The sequence below is a fragment of the Mustelus asterias genome, chromosome 13, assembly GCF_964213995.1.
Source record: "Mustelus asterias chromosome 13, sMusAst1.hap1.1, whole genome shotgun sequence".
NCBI classification, from domain to species: Eukaryota; Metazoa; Chordata; class Chondrichthyes; order Carcharhiniformes; family Triakidae; genus Mustelus; species Mustelus asterias.
This window is the reverse complement of record NC_135813.1, coordinates 87,774,602-87,797,278: the sequence shown is the minus strand read 5'-3', so window position 1 is coordinate 87,797,278 and position 22,677 is coordinate 87,774,602. Positions and strand designations below refer to the sequence as shown.

The following is a 22,677-nucleotide window of genomic DNA, read 5'->3' as shown; positions in this document are numbered from 1 at the left end:
TGTCCTCAGGATACCCTGTGAGATCTTTTACACCAACCTACACAGGCAGACAGGGCTTCAACCAAACATCTCATCCGAAATATGGCACCTCCAACAGTGCAGAATCCCACGGTATTAAAATGTCTCAGGGACCGGGCTTGAACCCACAACTGAATCAGAAGCAAGAGTGCTCCCAAGCAACTGAAGCTGACCCTAAGTTTTTACTTTGAACGCAAATTCAAATTGATGAGTGATTCACAGGTTTACGTTAAAGCAAACAAGGTATTGTCCTCCTGTCTTTGTCCTGGTTGTACCAGATCTGCTGTCAAGCTCATCTGCTTTGCATTATCCTCAAACATCCATTGTAGCTCGTCTGTAACCGCCCGGTGATGTCCATCATCCAGCTACACCTAGGTCAACTCCTCGTTTTGCTGCCCTCCACTTTCCTCTCGAGAAGAGACTTCTGAAGCTTTTCAGCTCTGATCAAATGGCCAAAATGTCGACATTTTCTTGTCTGGATCTCACTTTTTAGAATTCCTTTTGCTCTTGCAATTTGTCTTGTGGTTTATGTATGGAATTTAGGCATGCATCTTAGCATTAAAGGTCTCTATTTTCTGATTTTTAAAAAAATAAATCTTTCCTTCAGCCCTTCTTCATCTGACCCCAAACCTCTGCCCTGACCAAGGGATAGTCAAGTGTTTCAGAAGTCGTAATTCCTGTCTGCCTGTTTTAGTAATGCAATAGGTAGGAACATAAAATGGCTTCACACAGAAACCCTTAAAAGAACAAGTTAAATGTCAACAGAAATCAGGTTACATTCAACTGGGAGGTGGAAGGTGCCGCCTTCACGATGGAGCTGAAGGAGAGGCTGCAGTTGAGGTAGGGTAACAAAGGCAGGATTGGCAAGGCCACGGAGCTCAGTCCTGAGCTGCAACTAACAGAGGCACAAGGACGCACCTGGAGTCCCATTTACAAATTGCTTCTGTTCCAAGAACATCTCAACCCTTCACTGAGTTCTAACCTTCTTTGGACAACTCTAGATGGTCGTGTTGGGGTTCATGGGTGGTGGGGATTAACAGACAGATCAGGCCTCTCTGGGATTGGAAAGTCAGGACATGCTTTGTGGTCAAGATCAGGACCCAGCTAAGCAGTGGAGTCAAGGTTCACATGTGGCCAAGTCAAAGCCTGCCAAGAAGCTGCAGTTGGACTCAGCTCCACCTGGGGAGCAGAGTCAAGGCCTGCCGGGCAGACAAACTACCACTCAACATGTCAGTACAACTGGCTTTGTTATTTCCACAGAGGAGGTGAATATTACTTATGAGAGTTTAGGGAAAGACTTTAGACTCGGAATCCAATAAACGTAATGTCATTTCAGTTTCTCATATTAGTGTTCCAAATTACTGTGCATCTGAGGGAACTTCAACCAATTTTACCATGTGTCCACCCTGAGGAATGGTGACTTGGGCAAGGCAGAGGACAGCTATTGGCAACTGTAGTTTGGACACTCGTAGAACTGAACCCAGCATGAGTCACTCTCTGGAGCAGAAAGGAGGTCAAGACAAAGTGTTTGTCCAATATAAATCACTAAATTATAACATTGCACCTTGCCTAAATATACATTCACTATTTGTGATTGCATGAGAGAGGGGAGATTTACAAGGACGTCACCAGGTATGGAGAATTGTAACTGTGAAGAAAGGTTGGGTAAATTGGGGTTGTTTTCTCTGGAACAGAGGAGGCTGTGGGAAAATCTAATTGAGGGACCAAGATAGAGGGGACAGGGAGCATTTAATTCCCTAAACAGAGGGGTCAATAATCTAGGGGTAGAATTTTGAAGTAATTGGTGGAAGGATTGAAGGGGAGTTGAGAGGTTTTTTTTTCCCACCAGAGATGGTCGGGTCTGACACGACTTGAAAGGTTGGGAGAGGAAGAAACCCTTATCACATTTAAAAACACACTTGGTTATGCACTTAGAGTGCCGACAGGACTACAGCTCAAAAACTAGGGTGGGATTAAGTTGGATTACTCTTTCTTCAGGTGGCACAGGAAAGATGGGCTGAATGGCCTCCTTCGAAGTTAAGGGTCAGGCCACAAACTCTAGTCTGAAGTAGTCATGGCTTTCACCCAAAATACATCCTACATCAATAAATCAGCAAAATTAAAAGTAAAGTACATGCCAGCCCTCTTCAGCAGGACAGGATCTGAGTGACTTTTGTGGCAATTTTTTATTGTTGATCGAAGGCGATAGTAGAAGTTAAGTCTCATCAGTGCAGTGATTGCACTCAAATTCTAACCCTATTCCAAGCTAAATGTTAGAAATTTAAGACAGAGGTACAGGTCACCATCCCTTGCTTTAAGCAGTTTGAATATTTTAACATAGGAATCTATTTTCTTACCTTTAGGTGATGGCTCCACATAATCTAACACCGCTACTTTTCTGTCATACTGGGCAGCTGTAGGGAATTATATATAAACAGCAATTAGACTGAAGGTCCATTTCACACAACAGCCAAACAACAATGATTAGGGGAATATAATAGTGCTTACACATTAAATGGTAATGGAAAAATGCACCACCTTCTGCACTGCACTCACAGACCAGCTTGTCAACAGCTCAGTATGGACATATTGGAAAAGGATGCCCGACCATCCTCTTAGTCTGGGGACAGTGAGCAGCACAAAGGAGGGCACAGAGGGATTGGCGCAGAGTGCATAAGAAAGGGGCAGAATTTTGTATCCTGATGCACACTTGTCAAATTCAATTTGGTAAACTCACTAAATGTCAAATTAATAGTATTCCTTCTCAGCATGCTGGGCCAAGAAAGACAATTAAATATTCACCCTTTAGCTTCCTACCTGTTGGAAGTCAAGTCTTCCACCTAGTGGTTTAACAAAGAATTCTGGTCCCTTTGTTGGGTTAGATGATTCATTTATTTGCTGATTAACCAAAATCAGAATCCCAATCTGCAGAACTGGTAATAAGACCTGGGTTCACGGACAAGGCAGAACATTCAAAATCATAACAAGGCAGCTCTGTCTGGTTAATGGTGACAGTGTGACTTGAGGGTACCAGTTGAAAAAGTCTGATCCTCTCAGCTAATCCAGCACACAGCTTTACTTTCCCCAAAGACTACGCTTTATTCATAAAATTTTGCAGAAGTCCATGATATTTGAACTGGATATTGTTCAGTATCTTACAATACATTACATGGCAGCCTGAGCTTTTTAACCCATTGCACCTGCAGTAACTCTCCAAAACAACCACCCATTTACTCCTGTTCCCATGTTCTTTCCTTACATTCTTTATCCACAGAGTTGTTAGAATGTGAAACTTACTATCATAGGAAGTAGTGGTGAAAAACAGTACAGATTCATTTAAGGGAGAGCTCGATAAACAGGAGAACACACGAGAACTGAACATCCAGGGCACTCAGTATTTAGGACAGACACAAAGGAAAAAGGCAGGGTTGCATTGCTGGTTAAAGAGGAAATTAACGCAATAGCGAGGAAGGACATTCGTTCTGAAAATGTGCAATCTGCAAGGGTAGAGCTGAGAAACATCAAGGGGCAAAAAATGTTAGTGAGGGTTGTACATAGATCCCCAAACTGTAATGGTGATGTTGGGAATGGCAATAAACATGAAATTAGAGACGCATGCAATTAAGGAACATCTGTAAGTATGGGTGACTTTAATCTGCATATAGACTGCACAAATTAAATTAGCAACAATATCCTAGAGGAGGAATTCCTGGAGCGTGTTTGGGATGGTTTTCTGGACCAATAAGTTGAGGAACCAAATAGAGAACAGGCCATCCGAGACTAGGTATTGTGTAATGAGAAAGGAATAATTGGCAATCTTGTTGTGAGGCCCTTGGGGATGATGGAGAGTGACATGGTTGATTCTGAGTCTAGAATCCTGAATCTAAATAAAGAAAACTACGATGGTATAAGTTGTGAGTTGGCTATGATGGATTGAGAAATGTTACTTAAAGGGATGACGATGGATAGGCAATGGCAAACATTCGAACAGCGCTTGGGTTAACCGCAACAACTGTCTATTCCTGTCTGACGCAAAAAAAGGGAAGGTGGCCAAACCATGTTTTACAAGGGAAATTAGAGATAGTATTAGATCCAAGTAAGAGGCATACAAGTTGGCCAGTAAAAAAATAACAGCTGACCTGAGGATTGGGAGCAGTTTAGAATTCAGCAAAGGAGGACAAAGGGATTGATTAAGAAGGGGAAAAGAGAGTACAGGAATAAGTTTGTGGGGAACATAAAAACTGACTGCAAAAGCTTCTATAGGTATGTGAAGACAAATATAGGCTCTCTACAGTCAGAAACAGGGCAATTTATAACAGGGAACAAAGAAATGGCTGACCAATTAAAGTCATGATGTGGAGATGCCGGCGTTGGACTGGGGTAAACACAGTAAGAGTTTTAACAACACCAGGTTAAAGTCCAACAGGTTTATTTGGTAGCAAATGCCATTAGCTTTTGGAGCGCTGCTCCTTCGTCAGATGGAGTGGAAATCTGCTCTCAAACAGGGCACAGAGACACAAAATCAAGTTACAGAGTACTGATTGGAATGTAAATCTCTACAGCCAACCAGGTCTTAAAGATACAGACAATGTGAGTGGAGGGAGCATTAAGCACAGGTTAAAGAGATGTGTATCGTCTCCAGATTGTCTGGGGATTGGGAGTGATGTATTGAGATGGATAGAAAACGAGTTGGCAGACAGGAAACAGAGTGGGAATAAATGGGTCTTTTTCCAAATGGCAGGCAGTGGATAGTGGGGTACCACAGGGATCAGTGCTTGGACACCAGCTATTCACAATGTATATTAATGACTTTGATGAGTGAACTAAATGTAGTATTTCCAAAATGTAGATGACAAAGCTGGGAGGATCAGCTGTGAGGAGGATGCGGAGATACTTCAGGATAATTTGGACAAGCTGAGTGAGTGGGCAAATGCATGGCAGATGTAGTATGATGTGGATAAATGTGACATTATCCACTATGGGAGCAAAAACAGGAAAGCAGATTATCCGAATGGCTTTAAATTAAGAAGGGGGAATATGCAATGAAGCCTGGGTGTCCTTGTACATCAGTCGCTGAAAGCATGCATGCAGGTGCAGCAGGCAAATGGTATATTGGCCTTGATAACAAGGGGATTCAAGGGCAGCAGCAGGGATATCTTGCTGCAATTATACATGGCCTTGATGAGGAAACACCTGGAATATTGTGTGCAGTTTTGGTTTCCTTATCTGAGGAAGGATATTCTTGCAATGGAGGGAGTGCAGACTGATGTATGACAAGAGATTGAGTGGTTAGGATTACATGCACTGGAGTTTAGAAGAATGAGGGGCGGGGGGGGGGGGGGGGGGGGGGGGAATCTTGTAGAGACCTATAAAATTTGAACAGGACTAGACAGGGTAGATGCAGAAAGGATGTTCCCAATGGCAGAGGAGTCCTGAACCAGGGGTCACTGTCTGAGGATACGGGGAAACTATTTAGGACTGAAATAAGGAGAAAGGTCTTCACCCAGGGGGTGGTAAACCTGTGGAATTCGCTACCACAGACAGCAGTTGAGGCCAAAACATTGTATGTTTCCAAGGAGGAGTTAGATTTAACTCTTGGGGCTAAAATCATCAAGGATATGGGGGGGAAAGTGAGAATGGGTTATTGAGTTGGCTTAAAGGGCCAAATGGCCTCCTCCTATTTTCGATGTTTATACGAGATCCAGAACTGGCTTGCCCAAAGGACAGTAAGAAGTTTAACAACACCAGGTTAAAGTCCAACAGGTTTATTTGGTAGCAAAAGCCACACAAGCTTTCGAGGCTCTAATCCAGTCTTTAAGAAACAAAACAATGGGAGTGGAGAGAGCATCAAGACAGGCTAAAAAGATGTGTATTGTCTCCAGACAAGACAGCCAGTGAAACTGGAGACAATACACATCTTTTTAGCCTGTCTTGATGCTCTCTCCACTCCCATTGTTTTGTTTCTTAAAGACTGGATTAGTTGTAAGTATTCGCATTCCAACCATTATTCATGTAAATTGAGTCTGTGTCTTTATAAGTTCTGTTTGTGAACAGAATTCCCACTCACCTGAAGAAGGGGCTTAGAGCCTCGAAAGCTTGTGTGGCTTTTGCTACCAAATAAACCTGTTGGACTTTAACCTGGTGTTGTTAAACTTCTTACTGTGTTTACCCCAGTCCAACGCCGGCATCTCCACATCATGATTGCCCAAAGGAGGCAGAGAGTGAGTGGGGATAGATGGGTCTTTTTCTAAATGGAGGTCGGTCACCAGTGGTGTGCCCCAGGGATCTGTTCTGGGACCCTTGCTGTTTGTCATTTTCATAAATGACCTGGATGAGGAAGCGGAGGGATGGGTTGGTAAGTTTGCCGACGACACGAAGGTTGGTGGGGTTGTGGATAGTCTGGAGGGATGTCAGAAGTTACAGAGGGACATAGATAGGATGCAAGACTGGGCGGACAAGTGGCAGATGGACTTCAACCCAGATAAACGTGTAGTGGTCCATTTTGGTAGGACAAATGGGATGAAGGAGTACAATATAAAGGGAAAGACTCTTAGTACGGTAGAGGATCAGAAGGACCTTGGGGTCCGGGTCCATAGGACTCTGAAATCGGCCCCGCAGGTGGAGGAGGTGGTTAAGAAGGCGTATGGTGTGCTGGCCTTTATCAATCGAGGAATTGAGTTTAGGAGTCCGGGGATAATGATGCAGCTATATAAGACCCTCGTCAGACCCCACTTGGGGTATTGTGCTCAGTTCTGGTCGCCTCACTATAGGAAGGATGTGGAAAAGATTGAAAGGGTGCAGAGGAGATTTACAAGGATGTTGCCTGGATTGAGTGGCATGCCTTACGAGGATAGGCTGAGGGAGCTCGGTCTTTTCTCCTTGGAGAGACGAAGGATGAGAGGAGACCTAATAGAGGTGTATAAGATGTTGAGAGGCATAGATCGGGTGGACTCTCAGAGGCTTTTTCCCAGGGTGGAGACACAGGTTTAAGGTGCTGGGGGGTAGGTACAGGGGAGATGTTAGGGATAAGTTTTTCACACACAGGGTGGTGGGCGAGTGGAATCGGCTGCCGTCAGTGGTGGTGAAGGCGAACTCAATAGGGTCTTTTAAGAGACTCCTGGATGAGTACATGGAGCTTAATAGGATGGAGGGTTATAGGTAGGTCTAGAAGGTAGGGATGTGTTCGGCACAACTTGTGGGCCGAAGGGCCTGTTTGTGCTGTAGTTTTTCTATGTTTCTTCTATATTTCTATGAGATAAAAAAGGAATAGAAGGTTACGCTGACAGTGAAATGCAGAGGGATGAGAAGAGGCTTGTCTGAAGCACCACCACCAGCACGGACCAATTGGGCTGAATGATCTGTTTCTGTGTTGCAAACTCTGAAAAATGTGTTTACGTTTTTTTCTTGAAAAATTAATTCCCTTGCATCTTAAAAGCCATGATGGATTTAGGTTCATCCGTGATTCTGATACAGCATTCCATATTCTAACAAACCTCTGCACAGAAAATTCTCTGAACCTTCTACACTGTGTTTTGGTGATGATTTTAAGTTTATGTCCTCTGGTTTCAATTAAAAGTTTTTTCCTGAATTAGTTTACCAAAATCCCTCAATTTTGGAAACCTCTATCAGATCTCCCCTTAACCTTAAAACAAAAGTAAAAATTCTGGGAGGAAAAAGAAAATCAGGCAGTATCTGTGGAGAAAGAAAATATAATGTTGAATCGACATGACTCTTCTCCCTTTAAACTTCTCTGATCTAAGGAAGCCCCATATTTAGACTTTTAGTGGCACAGTGGTTAGCACTGCTGCCTCACGGTGCCAGGGACCTGGGTTTGATTCCTGGCCTGGGTCACTGTCAGTGTGGAGTTTGTATGTTCTCCCCGTGTCTGCGTGGGTTTCCTCCGGGCGCTCCGGTTTCCTCCCATAGTCCAAAGATGTGCGAGTTAGGTGGATTGGCCATGCTAAATTGCCCCTTAATGTCAGGGGGACTAGCTAGGGTAAATGCACAGGGTTGTAGCGATAAGGCCTGGGTGGGATTGTGGTCAGTGCAGACTTGATGTTCCGAATGTCCTCCTACTGCGCTGTAGGAGTCTATGATTCTATAATACTACTTCCTGTTATTCATTTCCACTTATTCAATACATGCTATTCAAAACTTACAAACATTCAGCATTTTCGTAACAAAAATAACAGTAAGCAAATAAAGCATTTTAATAGACACTTTCTTGAACTATTAAGATATAGACCAGCTGCAAACTATAAAACACAGAAAAGAACCTGTATTTCGCAATGCTTTACTTCGTCAAATCTCTTATCGAGTCCCAACATCATGCACAGGAAATGAATTATTTTGAGGAGCTGTCGCAATTCCTCTGTAGTCAGACTTGGGTCACTAACAGCGCGGAAAGTTAAGTGACCAAACAATCTGGTTTTGGTTAAGTTGGCAGCAGCGTTAGCCAGGACACTGGGAGAATGTCACCTGGAATAGGGTCATGAGATAGATATGAACATATGAATTAGGAGGAGGAGGCCACTCGGCCCCTTGAGCCTGCTCCGCTATTCAATAAGATCATGGTTGATCTGTATGTAACTTCAACCCCACATTCCTGCCGACCCCCAATAACCTTCCACCCCTTAGCACTGCTGCCTCACAGCGCCAGGGACCAGGGTTCAATCCCCGCTTGGGTCACTGTCTGTGTGGAGTCTACATGTTCTCCCCATGTCTGCGTGGGTTTCCTCCGGGTGCTCCGGTTTCCTCCCACAGTCCAAAGATGTGCGGGTGAGGTGGACTGGCCAAGTTAAATTGCCCCTTGTCAGGCAAACTAACAGGGTAAATACTTGGGGTTACAGGGATAGGGCCTGGGTGGGATTGTTGTCGGTGTAGACTCGATGGGCCGAATGGCCTCTTTCAGCCCTATAGGGATTCTATGATTCTAATCTATCTAGCTCTGCCTTAAAAGATCCCTGGTGTTGACCCAAAAAGACAGGTTGGCCTGAATTTAATTTCTTTTCCAAAGTATTTGCCAGTCTGCTGGAAGTCTGTTTCCAAAAACAAATTTAAAAAGGGCCATCTCAACATTCAGAATCAACAAAACAGCAGGGGGAGAAAGGAGAAAAGTGACAATATGGGAGGAAACAGGTGCTTAAACGATGAACTTATTAACAGGCTAATAAGAGTAATTTACACTGAGGCCCACTGTAGGGGCTAAAAGGTTTAAATATTTGTTTATACTGCACTCATTATAATTATACTAGCCTGAAGCACTTCAACCCACTGTGTGAAAACCTTTGTGCTCAACAATACAGCTTCATCAGTGGGTATAATCATGCATCCTAAACAGTGTAGAAATCTGTAGGAGGTATAAGAGAAAAGGGAAATGTGCTGCACTCTGATGTGTGTGTCCTTAAGCCACACTTTGGAAGCAATAAGTGGATTTTCCAAATGCAGGCCCCTTCTGAACATTATTGATTAATGTTCCTGTTGAGCGATTATGTACCGAATAAGTATACTGAAGTTATTATGGTTCTGGATGAGTAAATGAGGTAATTTGACTGATCAAAACAGTAAATGAAAGAGCATATCCAGCCGTTGCTCTGGTCCCCGTCCCCCCACCCGCCCCCAGTGATGGTAATGGCACTGAATGACCAGGGGAGGTGCTTAGATTATCTGCTGGAGATGGTCATTGCCTGGCACCTGCATATGGCACAAATGTTACTTGCCACTTATCACCCCAAGCATGGATATCGTCCAATTCGTGCAGACACACTGCTTCATCATCAAATGGTGTTCAACATTCATCAAATATCCTCACTTCTGGCCATATGATGGAAGGAAGGTCATTGATGAAGCAGCTATAATTAGCTGGGTCTAGGACACTATCTTGAGGAACTCCGGCAATACTGTCATGAGACCTCCAAAAACCACAACCATCTTCCACTACAGTAGATATGGCTCTAACCAATGGAGAGTTTGCCCAATTCCCATCAACTTCAATTTTCCTGGGGCTCCTTGATGCCACACGAAATCAAATGCTGCCTTAGTCTCAAGGACAATCTGTCTAACCTCATTTCTGGAATTCAGCTCTTTTGTCCATGTTCAGACCAAGGCTGCAATGAAGTTTGGAGTCGAGTGATCCTGGCTAAATTAAACTGAACATCGATGAGCAGGTTATTGTTGAGTATTTTTGCTGTTTGATAGCGCTGTTGATGACACCTTCCTTTGCTGACGATGGAGTACATGTTGATAAGGCAGTAATTGGCCTGATTGGATATGTCCTGCCTTTCCTTAATAGGACACCCCCAGGCAACCTTCCACATTCTAGGCAGGCTTCAGTGATGTCGCTATACTGGAGCAGCTTGGCTGGAGACACAGCTGGTTCTGGAAGCACGAGCCTGCATCACGACAGCCAGGGTTTTGTTGGATCCCATTGCCTTCACTGTACCCCAAGCACTCAGCCATTTCTTGATATTATGTGGACTGAATCAAGACCGGCATCTGTGAATGGGGGGACGTCAAGAGGCCGGCAGAGTTATTTCAGCCTTGTCCTTTGTACTAATGTACTGGGTTCTGTCATTGTTGAGCCTCCTCCTCACATTTGTTGGTTCGTTAGCCACCTCCACGGAGGAGTGTGTAAAGCAGACCACTTGACTGGTATCCTAACCACCACTGATGCACAGTGGCAGCAGTGTGTACGAACTACAAAATGCAATCCAGCTACCCACTGAGGTTCCTTTGACAGCACCTTCCGAACCTGTAACCTCAACCACCTGGTAGGATAAGGGCAGCACCTGCAACTACCTTCCTAACAGTGCTGTAGGTGTACTTACACAAAACAGACTTCAGCAGTTCAAGAAGGTGGCTCACTATCACCTTCTCAAGCGCAATTAGGGATGGGCAATAAATGCTGGCCTTGCCAACAATGTCCACAAATTTAAAAATACATCACGACTGGATACAGCTGGGCTGCAAAGCTTTGATCTAATCCCCTAGTTGCAGGACTGCTCATATCTGTCTAGAGCATGCTGTTTAACAACATGTAGACTTGTGTTGTAGCTTCATGAAGTTGGCACCTCATTTTTAGAGACACCTCCTCTTGCCATCCTGTCCTGTACTCCTCATTAAACCAAAGTTGGTCCCCAACTTGACAATAATAACTGTGAGAGATGTCTGTCAGGATATATACTCAATTACAAGTATCCTGGTTAGCGTGAATTAAATTGTACCTTCTTTAGAACAGGCAAGACCACCAGAGCCACCACCGATGACCAACAGGTCGTACTCGTATTTTCCTGCAAATTAAAGAAACAACCAACATGAAAAACAGTTGAGTGGAGGAGATTGTTCAAGTTAGATAAACAGCTTTACAATGGTCATTCTCAGATTCAGCAGACAGGATTTGAGATGATGGTTGCTAGTCCCGGAGTATTAAAGTTCCTTTACAAATAAAAAGGTCAGGCGCCCCACCATAGAGAACAAGGTTAAAAAGCCCTGAACGAATTGGTACACAAGTCACCCAAACAGCTTCAGGCTCTCTCTTAGAGGATAAATATCAAACTGTTGGGGGAAATTCTCAGGCAATCATCTTTCTGCCTGAAATGGAGAACTTAAAAGTGTGAGGAAAATGCAGCGCAGAAGAAAATAGGACAGGGGGGGAAATAGGGAAGAAGGGGTAAGTGGGGAGAGGGGCAAATGGGGGAATACAGATGAATGAAGTGGGGGGGATGAGAGGAGGGAGAAGAAGGGGGAAGTGGGAGAGCGGGAAGTGGGAGAGCGGGAAGGGGGAATAGGGATGAATGAGGCGGGGGGAATGAGAGGGGGGAATACGTTGTAAATGGGGAAGTGGGGAGAGTGGGGATGTAAACCAGTCCGAGCTCGCGCTCAGGTCGGCGCCTCTGAGCAACCCCGGTCCCCGGTGACCCCTACCTGCCAGTCCCCGGGCCCCGCTCCCCCAGGCCGGGGCTCCGCTCCCCCAGACCCGGGCCCCGCTCTCTCTCCTCCTCCAACGGCTCCACAGCCTCAGCGCCGCCATCTTGCCCGGCCTGAGGACCCCGGGCCGCCTGCCCCCCGCGCTGCCTGATTGGGAAATTAGGAATTTCAATTTCATCAAACCTGCTCCCAAAGACACTCCAACCATCCCCACACAGCACAACATGCTAAATACACACAACAACATGTTAACCACCCCTGCACATCACAACATGCTAAATACACACAACATGTTAACCACCCCTGCACAGCACAACATGCTAAATACACACAACATGTTAACCACCCCTGCACAGCACAACATGCTAAATACACACATGCTAACCATCCCCACACGTGCTAAATACACAACATGCTAACTATCCCCACATGCTAAACACACAGAACATGCTAACCATCCCCACACATGCTAAATACACACACAACATACTAACCAAGCCTAACTTTGAACAAGTGATTGCTGCAGTTTGTTTTGAGCTGCCCTATCTTTATCATGTTAAGTGTTACCTTCTTTAATGTGTATTTATTTTAACCTTTAAAGTTTATTTATTAGTGTCACAAACACTTACATTAACACTTCAATGAAGTTACTGTGAAAATTCCCTTTAATTTTGAAAAACCTTTAATGTTGTTTCAGTGTTCCGAAAGTTATTATTCCTCCACATTTACTTCATGAAACATTTTGCCGACAAAGTTGATCTTTCTCTACACTCCAGCTATGACTGTAACACTACATTCTGCACTCTCTCCTTTCCTTCGCTATGAACGGTATGCTTTATCTGTATAGCACGCAAGAAACAATACTTTTCACTGTATACTAATACACATGACAAGAAATCAAAATCAAACAAAGTTGCTGGAAGTGATCATATCTGACACCTTCGCAATAACAGCAGTTGACTGGATGGGTTGAATGGCCTCCTGTGTTGCACCATTCTGATTCTCAGAGTGTTAGCAAACTTCAGTATGATCCTGGAGTGTCCAGGCACTGAAGATTAATCTCCAATATACTGCAACAACCCCAGTAGAAAATCATTGCAGCATCTCCCCTCAAGACACTTCTTAAAAACCTACTCTTTGACCAAACCTTTAGTCACCTGTCCTAATATCTCACTATAGATGGATCATTTATTCATAAAAAACATCATAGCAGGTGCTGAATTGACAACACAAATAAAACAAATAGTCATGTTATAGACAAAAACATAAAAGGATTGCACAAATATTCAGTATACAAATAATTACAACATTGCAAAATGCAGATCTCCTTAATTTATAGAATTGAAACAAAAATGCACTCTGCATTTTGTATTAAAGTCCATAAATCGTCTGTTGTCAAGTCAAGTTAATTCCCAGTCATTTTCATATTCAAGAGGGTATTGGGCTGCCTCTGTGTTTTCTATATTTTATTTATGGAATCGTGTATTTATTCCCCTAGTTTGTCCCATGACTTGATGACAAATTTTGTTTCATTGCCTTCTCTAATGCTCTTTGAAGTGCTTTGGGATAATTTACCACATTAAAGGCCCTTTGTTAAAAATATATTTTGTTTATCAGCTGTAGCTTCAGAGGACAGCACCCTCATCTCTGGGACAGAAGGATGGGACTTCTAGTCCCACTCCAGAGATGAGACATTAAACTGAGACTAGGTCTGCCCTCTCAGGTGGATGTAAAAGATCCCAAGACACTAGTTTGAAGAAGTGCAGTTACCTCCAGTGTCCTGGCTACCCCTCAATCAACATCACCAAACAGATTATCTGGTCATTATCACATTTCTGCCTGTGGGATCTTGCTGTGTGCAAATTGGCCACCCTGTTTCCTCCATTATAACAGTCACTACATTATCAACAGGACAGCCTGTGGTTTTGAAAGGTATTGTATTGCTTTGTATACTTTTGGTTATTAGTTCATTTCTTCCATTTCTAATTGGCTGTTGGCAGGTAGGCGGATTGACCATAGGAGTGCTGGGGTCAGGGAGGAGGAGGGGGGGGGAAGAAGAGGAGGGGTGGGGGGAGGAGGAGGAGGAGGGGTGGGGGGAGGAGGAGGAGGAGGGGTGGGGGGAGGAGGAGGAGGAGGAGGAGGAGGAGGTGGGGGGGAGGAGGAGGAGGAGGTGGGGGGGGAGGAGGAGGAGGTGGGGGGGGAGGAGGAGGAGGGGGTGGGGGGGGGAGGAGGAGGGGGTGGGGGAGGAGGGGGGGGGGGGAGGAGGAGGGGGGGGGGAGGAGGAGGGGGTGGGGGGGGAGGAGGAGGGGGTGGGGGGGGAGGAGGAGGGGGTGGGGGGGGAGGAGGAGGGGGTGGGGGGGGAGGAGGAGGGGGTGGGGGGGGAGGAGGAGGGGGTGGGGGGGGAGGAGGAGGGGGTGGGGGGGGAGGAGGAGGGGGTGGGGGGGGAGGAGGAGGGGGTGGGGGGGGAGGAGGAGGGGGTGGGGGGGGAGGAGGAGGGGGTGGGGGGGGAGGAGGAGGGGGTGGGGGGGGAGGAGGAGGGGTGGGGGGAGGAGGAGGGGGTGGGGGGAGGGGGTGGGGGGAGGGGGTGGGAGTGCGGGGGAGGGGTGGGGGGTGGGGGGAGGGGGAGGGGGGTGGGGGGAGGGGGTGGGGGTGAGGAGGAGGGGGTGGGGGGAGGAGGAGGGGGTGGGGGGGGGAGGAGGGGGGGGGGGGGGGAGGAGGGGGGGGAGGGGGAGGGGGGAGGAGGAGGGGGTGGGGGGGAGGAGGAGGGGGTGGGGGGAGGAGGAGGGGGTGGGGGGGAGGAGGAGGGGTGGGGGAGGAGGAGGGGGTGGGGGGGAGGAGGAGGGGGTGGGGGGGAGGAGGAGGGGGTGGGGGGGAGGAGGAGGGGGTGGGGGGGAGGAGGAGGGGGTGGGGGGGAGGAGGAGGGGGTGGGGGGGAGGAGGAGGGGGTGGGGGGGATGAGGAGGGGGTGGGGGGGAGGAGGAGGGGTGGGGGGGGAGGAGGAGGGGTGGGGAGGTTGCTGTAAGGTGTTGGTGTCACAAATACACCCAGTTGGTAAAACCAAGTGACAGGACCCAGTGCATCTGCAATGAGACTGAAGGTGCGTGGAAAAGGACTGAAGGGGACGACGAGTTGGAGTGGGTGAATTCAATGTCATCGCAGATGCTAAAAGAAAAAGAAAAATAACAAAGACAAAAGAACAAACAAAATTACAGGAACAAAAAAAGGAACAAAATCCACAACAATTCACGTAGCAGACTGTCCACTGTTAATTGTTCACTTTGATTGGCAACTATTAATCATGAGGCCATTAAGGAGTATTTACACTGTTTATTATCAGATTTAACTCCGTGGTGAGTTTAAATGGCAGTGTGCAAATAGTGACTTCATGAAATTACGACAAGAGTAAGAGTGTAATGCCATTTTCAACAAAGTTAACAGTGGAGTAAAGGTAATTGTCCAACAACTTGCAATGATTCACAATTCGTGGACTCTTTTTCAACAACTTGCTGGATAATTTTCACATAAATAATAGTATTTATTGTTCCTACGCTTAGGTTTTCAGCAAATTCTGGACTATTGTCAAAGGTCAGATTTATAAGCTTTGCAATGACATGATTACCGGGTGATTAAAGATACGTATGAAAGTAAATTGTATTAAAAGCTAAATCCAGTTGAATACTTGGGACCAAATTGTATAACAAGGTGACACAGGTTCAAACCAGTAAAAGACAAATATAGGTGTGACATGAGTAAATTCTTCCAAAACCACAAGTGGTTCGCACAAGGAATGAACTCTCAGATGCAGTCATGGAGACAAGAAATTCAACAGGGAATTCAGAAGAAACTTTTTTTTATCCAAAGGGTAGTGAGAAGGTGGAAATGAATCGTACAGCTGCATGTAGAGAGAGGCCAGACAAGCATATGAGGGAGAAAAGAATGGAGGGTTACGATGATGGATTTAAATGAGGAAAAATGGGAGGAGGCTCAAGTGGAGCATTAATACCAGCACAGACTAGTTGCGCCAAATGGCCTGCTTGTGTGTCATATATCACTGCAACAATATCATATAAAATAAAATAACTGGAGATGAAGTTATTTTATTTCATTCTGTATCCTCTTTTCATCTCATTCATCCATTTTTATCATCCTTCTTTCTTTTCCATTTTTCCACTTCTCCATTCCCACTCTCCTTTTTAGAATATTATAGAAGCTTCCAATTGAAAATGAGGTGCTGTTTCTTTGATTTGATTTATTATTGTCACATGTATTAACATATAGTGAAAAGTATTGTTTCTTGCGCGCTATACAGACAAAACATACCGTTCATAGCGAAGGAAAGGAGAGAGTGCAGAATGTAGTGTTACAGTCATAGCTAGGGTGTAGAGAAAGATCAACTTAATGCAGATAGGTCCATTCAAAAGTCTGACAGCAGCAGGGAAGAAGCTGTTCTCGAGTCGGTTGGTACGTGACCTCAGACTTCTGTATCTTTTTCCCCGATGGAAGGTGGAAGAAAGAATGTCCGAGGTGTGTGGGGTCCTGAATTATGCTGGCTGCTTTGCCGAGGCAGCGACAAGTGTAGACAGAATCAATGGATGGGAGATGCGTGATGGATTGGGCTACATTCACAACCTTTTGTAGTTCCTTGCGGTCTTGGGCAGAGCAGGAGCCATACCAAGCTGTGATACAACCAGAAAGAATGCTTTCTATGGTGCATCTGTAAACGTTGGTGAGAGTCATTGCTGACATGCCAAATTTCCTTAGTCTTTTGAGAAGATAGAGGCGTTGGTGGGCTTTCTTAACTACAGTGTCAACATGGGGGGACCAGGACAGATTGTTGGTGATCTGGACACCTAAAAACATGAAGCTCTCGACCCTTTCTACTTTGTCCCCATTGATGTAGACAGGGGTATGTTCTCCTTTACACTTCCTGAAGTCAATGACAATCTCCTTCGTTTTGTTGACATTGAGGGAGAGATTATTGTTGCTGTACCAATTCACCAGATTCTCTATCTCATTCCTGGACTCTGTCTCGTTATTTTTTGAGATCCGACCCACTGCGATGGTGTCGTCAACAAACTTGAAAATCGAATTGGAGGGGAATTTGGCCACACAGTCATTAGGTGTATAAGGAGTATAGTAGGGGGCTGAGAACACAGCCTTGTGGGGCACCGTTGTTGAGGATGATCGTGGATGAGGTGTTGTTGCCTCAGTATCCTTACTGATTGTGGTCTGTGAGTTAGGAAGTTTAGGATCCAGTCGCAGAGGGAAGTGCCGAGGCCCAGGCCACGGAGTTTGGAGATGAGTTTTGTGGGAATAATAGTGTTGAAGGCTGAGCTGTAGTCAATAAATAGGAGTTTGGCATAGGTATCCTTGTTATCTAGGTTTCCAGGGTTGAGTGCAGGGCCAGGGAAATGGCATCTGCTGTGGATCTGTTGCGGCAGCAGGCAAACTGTAGTGGATCCAGGTAGTCCGGGAGGCTGGAATTGATTTGTGCCATGACTAATCTTTTGAAGCACTTCATAATGATGGATGACAGAGCTACCGGTCGATAGTCATTAAGGCATGCTACTTGGTTTTTCTTAGGTACCGGGATGATGGTAGTCTTCTTGAAGCAGATAGGGACCTCAGATTGTTGTAAAGAGAGGTTGAAGATGTCTGTGAATACATCCGCCAGCTGATCCACACAGGATCTGAGTGCATGTCCAGGTACTCCATCTGGGCCAGTTGCTTTCCATGGGTTGACCTAAAAGAAAGCTGCTCTTACATCTGCAGTGGTGACCCCAGATACAGGTTCATCCAGGGCTTCCAGGGTGGAGGGCATGCTCTCGCTGGCCTCTTGCTCAAAACCGGTGTAGAATGCATTGAGCTCAACAGAGAGGGGTGTGTTGGAGCCGGCGATTTTACTTGCCTTCATCTGGTAGCCTGTTTCTTGGGTATACTTTGAATTTCATTGGAACAGTGCAAGAGCCAAGGATGGAGGTTTCAGAGTGAGGTCAGCAAGTAGAAGCTCAGAGTCACATCTGCAGATGAAAAGCAAATGTTCAACGCTACACTTGGTCTCGTCGATGAAGAGGCGGCACAGAAGCAGCAAATTGAAAGAAGTAGAAATGCTACATGGAGTATTTGGGACCCTGGCTGGTGAGAATGTGGAAAATAAATGGAAGGAAAAAAGGGAAGAAGGGAAGAGAGAACAGCTCCTGTGATGCCACAAGAAGGTGCAGTGAGAAGGGAGAAGGTATAAAGGCAAATTACTGCAGATGCTGGAATCTGAAACAAAAAGAGAAACTGCTGAAAAATCTCAGCAGGTCTGACAGCATCTGTGGGGAAGAGAATAGAGCCAATGTCTCGAGTCAAGATGACCCCTCATCAACGGAGAGGTAATGGTGAATTGAGGAGTGGATCAGGAAATCACAAAGTCCCTACAGAATGTTGAAGGGGGCATGGGGAAGATGTGCCTGCTGCTGGCATCACACTGGAGGTGACGTAAATGACAGAGGATGATTAGTTGACTGTGGAGAATAAAGGGTTAACCCAGTTTTTCTCTCCAGAGTTACTGCTTGACCTTCAAAGTGCTTCCAGGATTTTTTTGTTTTTATTTCAGAATGATTGCAGTTTCATTAAACACAAAACACTGCGGTTCTTCTTTCACATGGCAAGGATTCAGTGCACAGCTGGAAGGAAATCTCCAGAGCATGAACTGAGCAGGTCGGTGCAGAATATAGAAAATAAAGTTTGCTGCAGAGACTCAACATAGAATCCTACAATGCAGAAAGAGGCCATTCAGCCCATCGGGTCTGCACCGACCACAATCCCACCCAGGCCCTATTTCCATAACCCTTCATATTCACCCTGCTAATACCCCTAACACTCGGGTCAATTTAACATGGGCAATCAACCTAGCCCGCACATCTTTGGATGTGGGAGGAAACCAGAGCACCGGAGGAAACCCATGTAGACACGGGGAGAATGTGCAAACTCCACACAGACAGTGACCCGAGGCCGGAATTAAACCCAGGTCCCTGGCGCTGTGAGGCAGCAGTGCTAACCACTGCGTGTCACCGTGCTGCCCCAAATAAATCAAATTCCAGATTTTTATTGGATTCAAATTTCAATGTCTGCTGTGGGATTTGAACCCGGGTCCCCAGAGCATTACTATTGGTCCCGGGATTACTAGTCCAGTGATAATACCACTATGCCATTCCCTCCCCATACAGATCAAGCAGCATCAATAGTACCTTGTATACAAGAGGGGGGGGGGGGCGCGGGGGGAGGTGTAGTTTGACCTCTGAATGCACGAATGCACTGCTGCCTCTCACCATCAGGGACCCAGGTTCGATTCCCGGCTTGAGTCACTGTCTATGTGGAGTCTGCACCTTCTCCCCGTGTCTGCGTGAGTTTCCTCCGGGTGCTCCGGTTTCCTCCCACAGTCCAAAGATGTGCGGGTTAGGTGGATTGGCCATGCTAAATTGCCTCTCATTAGTGTCAGGGGGACTAACTAGGGAAAATGCATGGGATTACAGGGACAGGGCCTGGGTGGGATTGTGGTCAGTGCAGACTCGTTGGGCCAAATGGCCTCCTTCTGAACTGTAGTGATTCTATGATTCTCTCAGAAAGCAGCTGGGAGATGTATGCTACAGTAAACGAGAACACACATACACAACCCGCACACACCGTTTCCTGGAACACAGGCTTTAAGTGGCTCACACCTGCTCTTATTTCATATGCTTACTGACTCTAGGAGGGCAAGTGTTTATCACAAAGTGGGAGGGAGACATCTCGTGAATGTAACAAAGAATCTCTTTGACACGGGCGGTGGTGCAGGTCCTGCTGCCTTGGTTAGGGAAATAGGAGCAGGCTCTTGAACCCATTCTGCCAACCACCTGAACTGTATGTCAACTCTATCTACCCACTTTCATTCCGCAATTTTAATAGATGTTTTTGTTTGCTAACATTCATTTTTGTTTTGAAATTTACAATTGATTATCTGTGTCAACAGCTTTCTGGGGATTAGAGTTAGATTTCCACTCCAAAGATGTGGTTAGGTTGATTGGCCATGGTAAATTGATCCTGGTGTCAGGGGAATTAGCAGGGCAAATATGTGGGATTACAGGAAAGGACCTGGGTGGGATTGTGGTCGTTGCAGACTCGATGGGTCGAATGGCGTCCTTTTGCACTACAGGGATTCTATGATTACTGATGCGCGATTAAATCACTCGGGAGGCTGGATCGTACCCGGGAAATAAAGGCTTTTATTACTAACAAGAATGGACCATACTATATACAATACAATCCCAGACTAAAGGGTCACCAGGCAGTGCAGTGACCTTTATACTCCTCCTGGTAGGCGGAGCCAACTGGAGTGTACCACAGAACAATATCAACAGGTAGAACACCCCAACCCTGACCCCAACAGTGATAACAGTAACATATCTACAAGTACTCATAGTGCTGACCATCTATGGTTCAGTACTCATAGTGGTAACCAACTATGGTTCACCACAATTACCCTTTAAAGGAGGAAGTTCTTCCTGATATCACCGCTGAATGACTTGGCACTAATTTTAAGGTTCTGCCCCCTTGTTCTAACTCTTTCTCAAACAGAAATAGTTTTTCTCCATCTATTCTATCAAATCCTTTATTCAACTTGAACACCTCAATTAGATCACTTGCTGAACTTTCTATGTTCAGGGTAATGGTCCGTGTAATGTAGTTTCGTGATTTAACCCTTTTAGCTCAGGTATCATTCTGGTAAATCTGAATAGCAACCCTTCCAACACTCATATAGTCTTTCTGATTTGTGGACCTCAGGATAAATTACGTGACGGAGACAAACCTTGATGGTGGTGGGGATGTGCTGAGCAAAGTCCAGAGAGGCACATAGCCGAGCTCCCAGCACTTGAGCAGAACTGAGCTGCAGCATCTCGCCAAGGGTGAAAGGTCAATCAAACGGCCCCTGGAAAACTGTGGACACTGGAAATTTGAGCTGAAAACAGAAAAGGCGAGACAAACCGAGCTGGTTTGGCAGCATCTGGAGTTAACATGGAGTCCACATGATCTCTTTAAAAAATATTAATTTATGAGATATGGGCATCGCTGACTGGTCCAGCATTTATTGCTCATCCCAGAGGGCATTTAAGAGTTAACCACATTGCTGTGGTTCTGAAGTCACATGTAGGCCAGACTAGGTAAGGACAGCAGATTTCCTTTCCTAAAGGACATCAGTGAACCAGATGGGTTTTTACAACAATTGACAATGGTTTCATGGTCAGACTTTCAACTCCAGATTTTATTGAATTCAGATTTCAACATCTGCCGTGATGGGTCCCTTGAGTACTACCCTGGGTCTCTAGATTACGAGTCCAGTGACAACACCACCATGCCACCGTCTCCCCTTTGGAACTGGCATTGGCCAGGAGCCACTGCTCTCTCCCCTATTCTTATCAAGCTCGATCGGCAAAGGAAAGGGGACAAACAAAAAAGGGGAAACATCCAAACGAAAAGGTTGAAATTACTGAACCAATCTCAACATTTCCCACTTTTCCAGGTTCTTGATCAATAAGGGGGTCAAGGATTACAGGGAGAAGGCAGGAGAATGGGGATGAGAATCATCTCAGCCGTGATTGAACGCTGGAGCAGACTCGATAGGCCGAATGGCCTAATTCTGCTCCTATATCTTATGGTTTTAGCAATCTCTGTTTTGAGCTATATTCTCTGAAAACAGAGTCTGGAAGAAAATGTCTGTGAACTCAGGAAATTGAACATTTTCACCGGCCTGAATATTTCTAGACAGGGATTAAGGAGTGTAGAAGTGCAATAATGCAGTTGTTAAAGATGATTATCTGAGTGATTTTAATTCTTTTCTCTTTGCATTCTCCCCCATCTCTCCCACCCACGTCTGTTTTATTTGCAGGCTTGCAGCTGGGAGACCTGGCAAGTCACCTGTGGATTTCTGCCTGACTTTAACACTGCTGCTCGACTGTGCAGACTTGCCCCAGGCCAGATAGCTTATTTCTGTATTTTCAGAACTGACTAAAGCCATCATAATTGGAGTGGATGGATTTAAAGGCCAGGTAGCTGAGGGAGCTCAGACAGCTGCTGCGTATAATTCTACCTTATGTAACTAGAACATGTCTCTTAAAGCAGAACTGTAATTGACTTTAAATGGCTGCTAAAGAATTGCATTTATAAATCACCTTTTATGACCTCAAAATGTTCCAAGGTGCTTTACAGCCAATTAAGTACTTCTTGAAGTGCAGTCACTGATGTATTATTAAAGATTGCTATTGCCTTCCAAGCCCTTTCTTTGTTTCAACCTTTTAGATACACGAAGAATACAGATTAAAAGATAGGCTGAGAATAACCGTATGCATGATTTCTCTCGGACTAATGTGCTCACCAGGGATTCAGAATCCTAGTCTTCATCATGATATTCATTGAATGAAACTTCATGATGTCATGAGAAATTTCACCCAAAGCATTCATAGAATCATTGAATTGTCCACCACAGAAAGAGACCCGTTTGACCTGCGGGGCGTCTTTGAAAAAGCCATTCAATTAGTCCCGCTTCCCCGGAATTTACTTCCGCCTTCCTTGCAGACAGTGCATCCCATTAAAAAAAAGATGCAGTGGCTTTAAAGTGCAGGTGGGGCATAGGGAACATTATAAATAGAGGCATAATGTACAAAAGCAAACAAGTTACATCCAACCTTTAGAGAACACAGTGGTTAGCACTGCT

The 22,677-nt window shown here is 45.5% G+C and overlaps 1 protein-coding gene across 1 annotated transcript in view; it reads right to left on the bottom strand.

The window, feature by feature from the left end:
* Positions 1-12,079, bottom strand: part of txnrd2.2 (thioredoxin reductase 2, tandem duplicate 2) — a 95,563-nt gene extending 83,484 nt beyond the window's left edge. Inside the window, exons 1-3 of the mRNA XM_078227236.1 lie at positions 11,941-12,079; positions 11,241-11,306; positions 2,376-2,432 (exon numbers count right to left, since the gene is read on the bottom strand). Of these exons, the coding sequence (XP_078083362.1) occupies positions 2,376-2,432; positions 11,241-11,306; positions 11,941-12,046 (229 nt within the window). The 5' untranslated portion in view covers positions 12,047-12,079. The remainder of the gene's footprint in view (positions 1-2,375; positions 2,433-11,240; positions 11,307-11,940) is intronic.
* Positions 12,080-22,677: the final 10,598 nt, after the last annotated feature.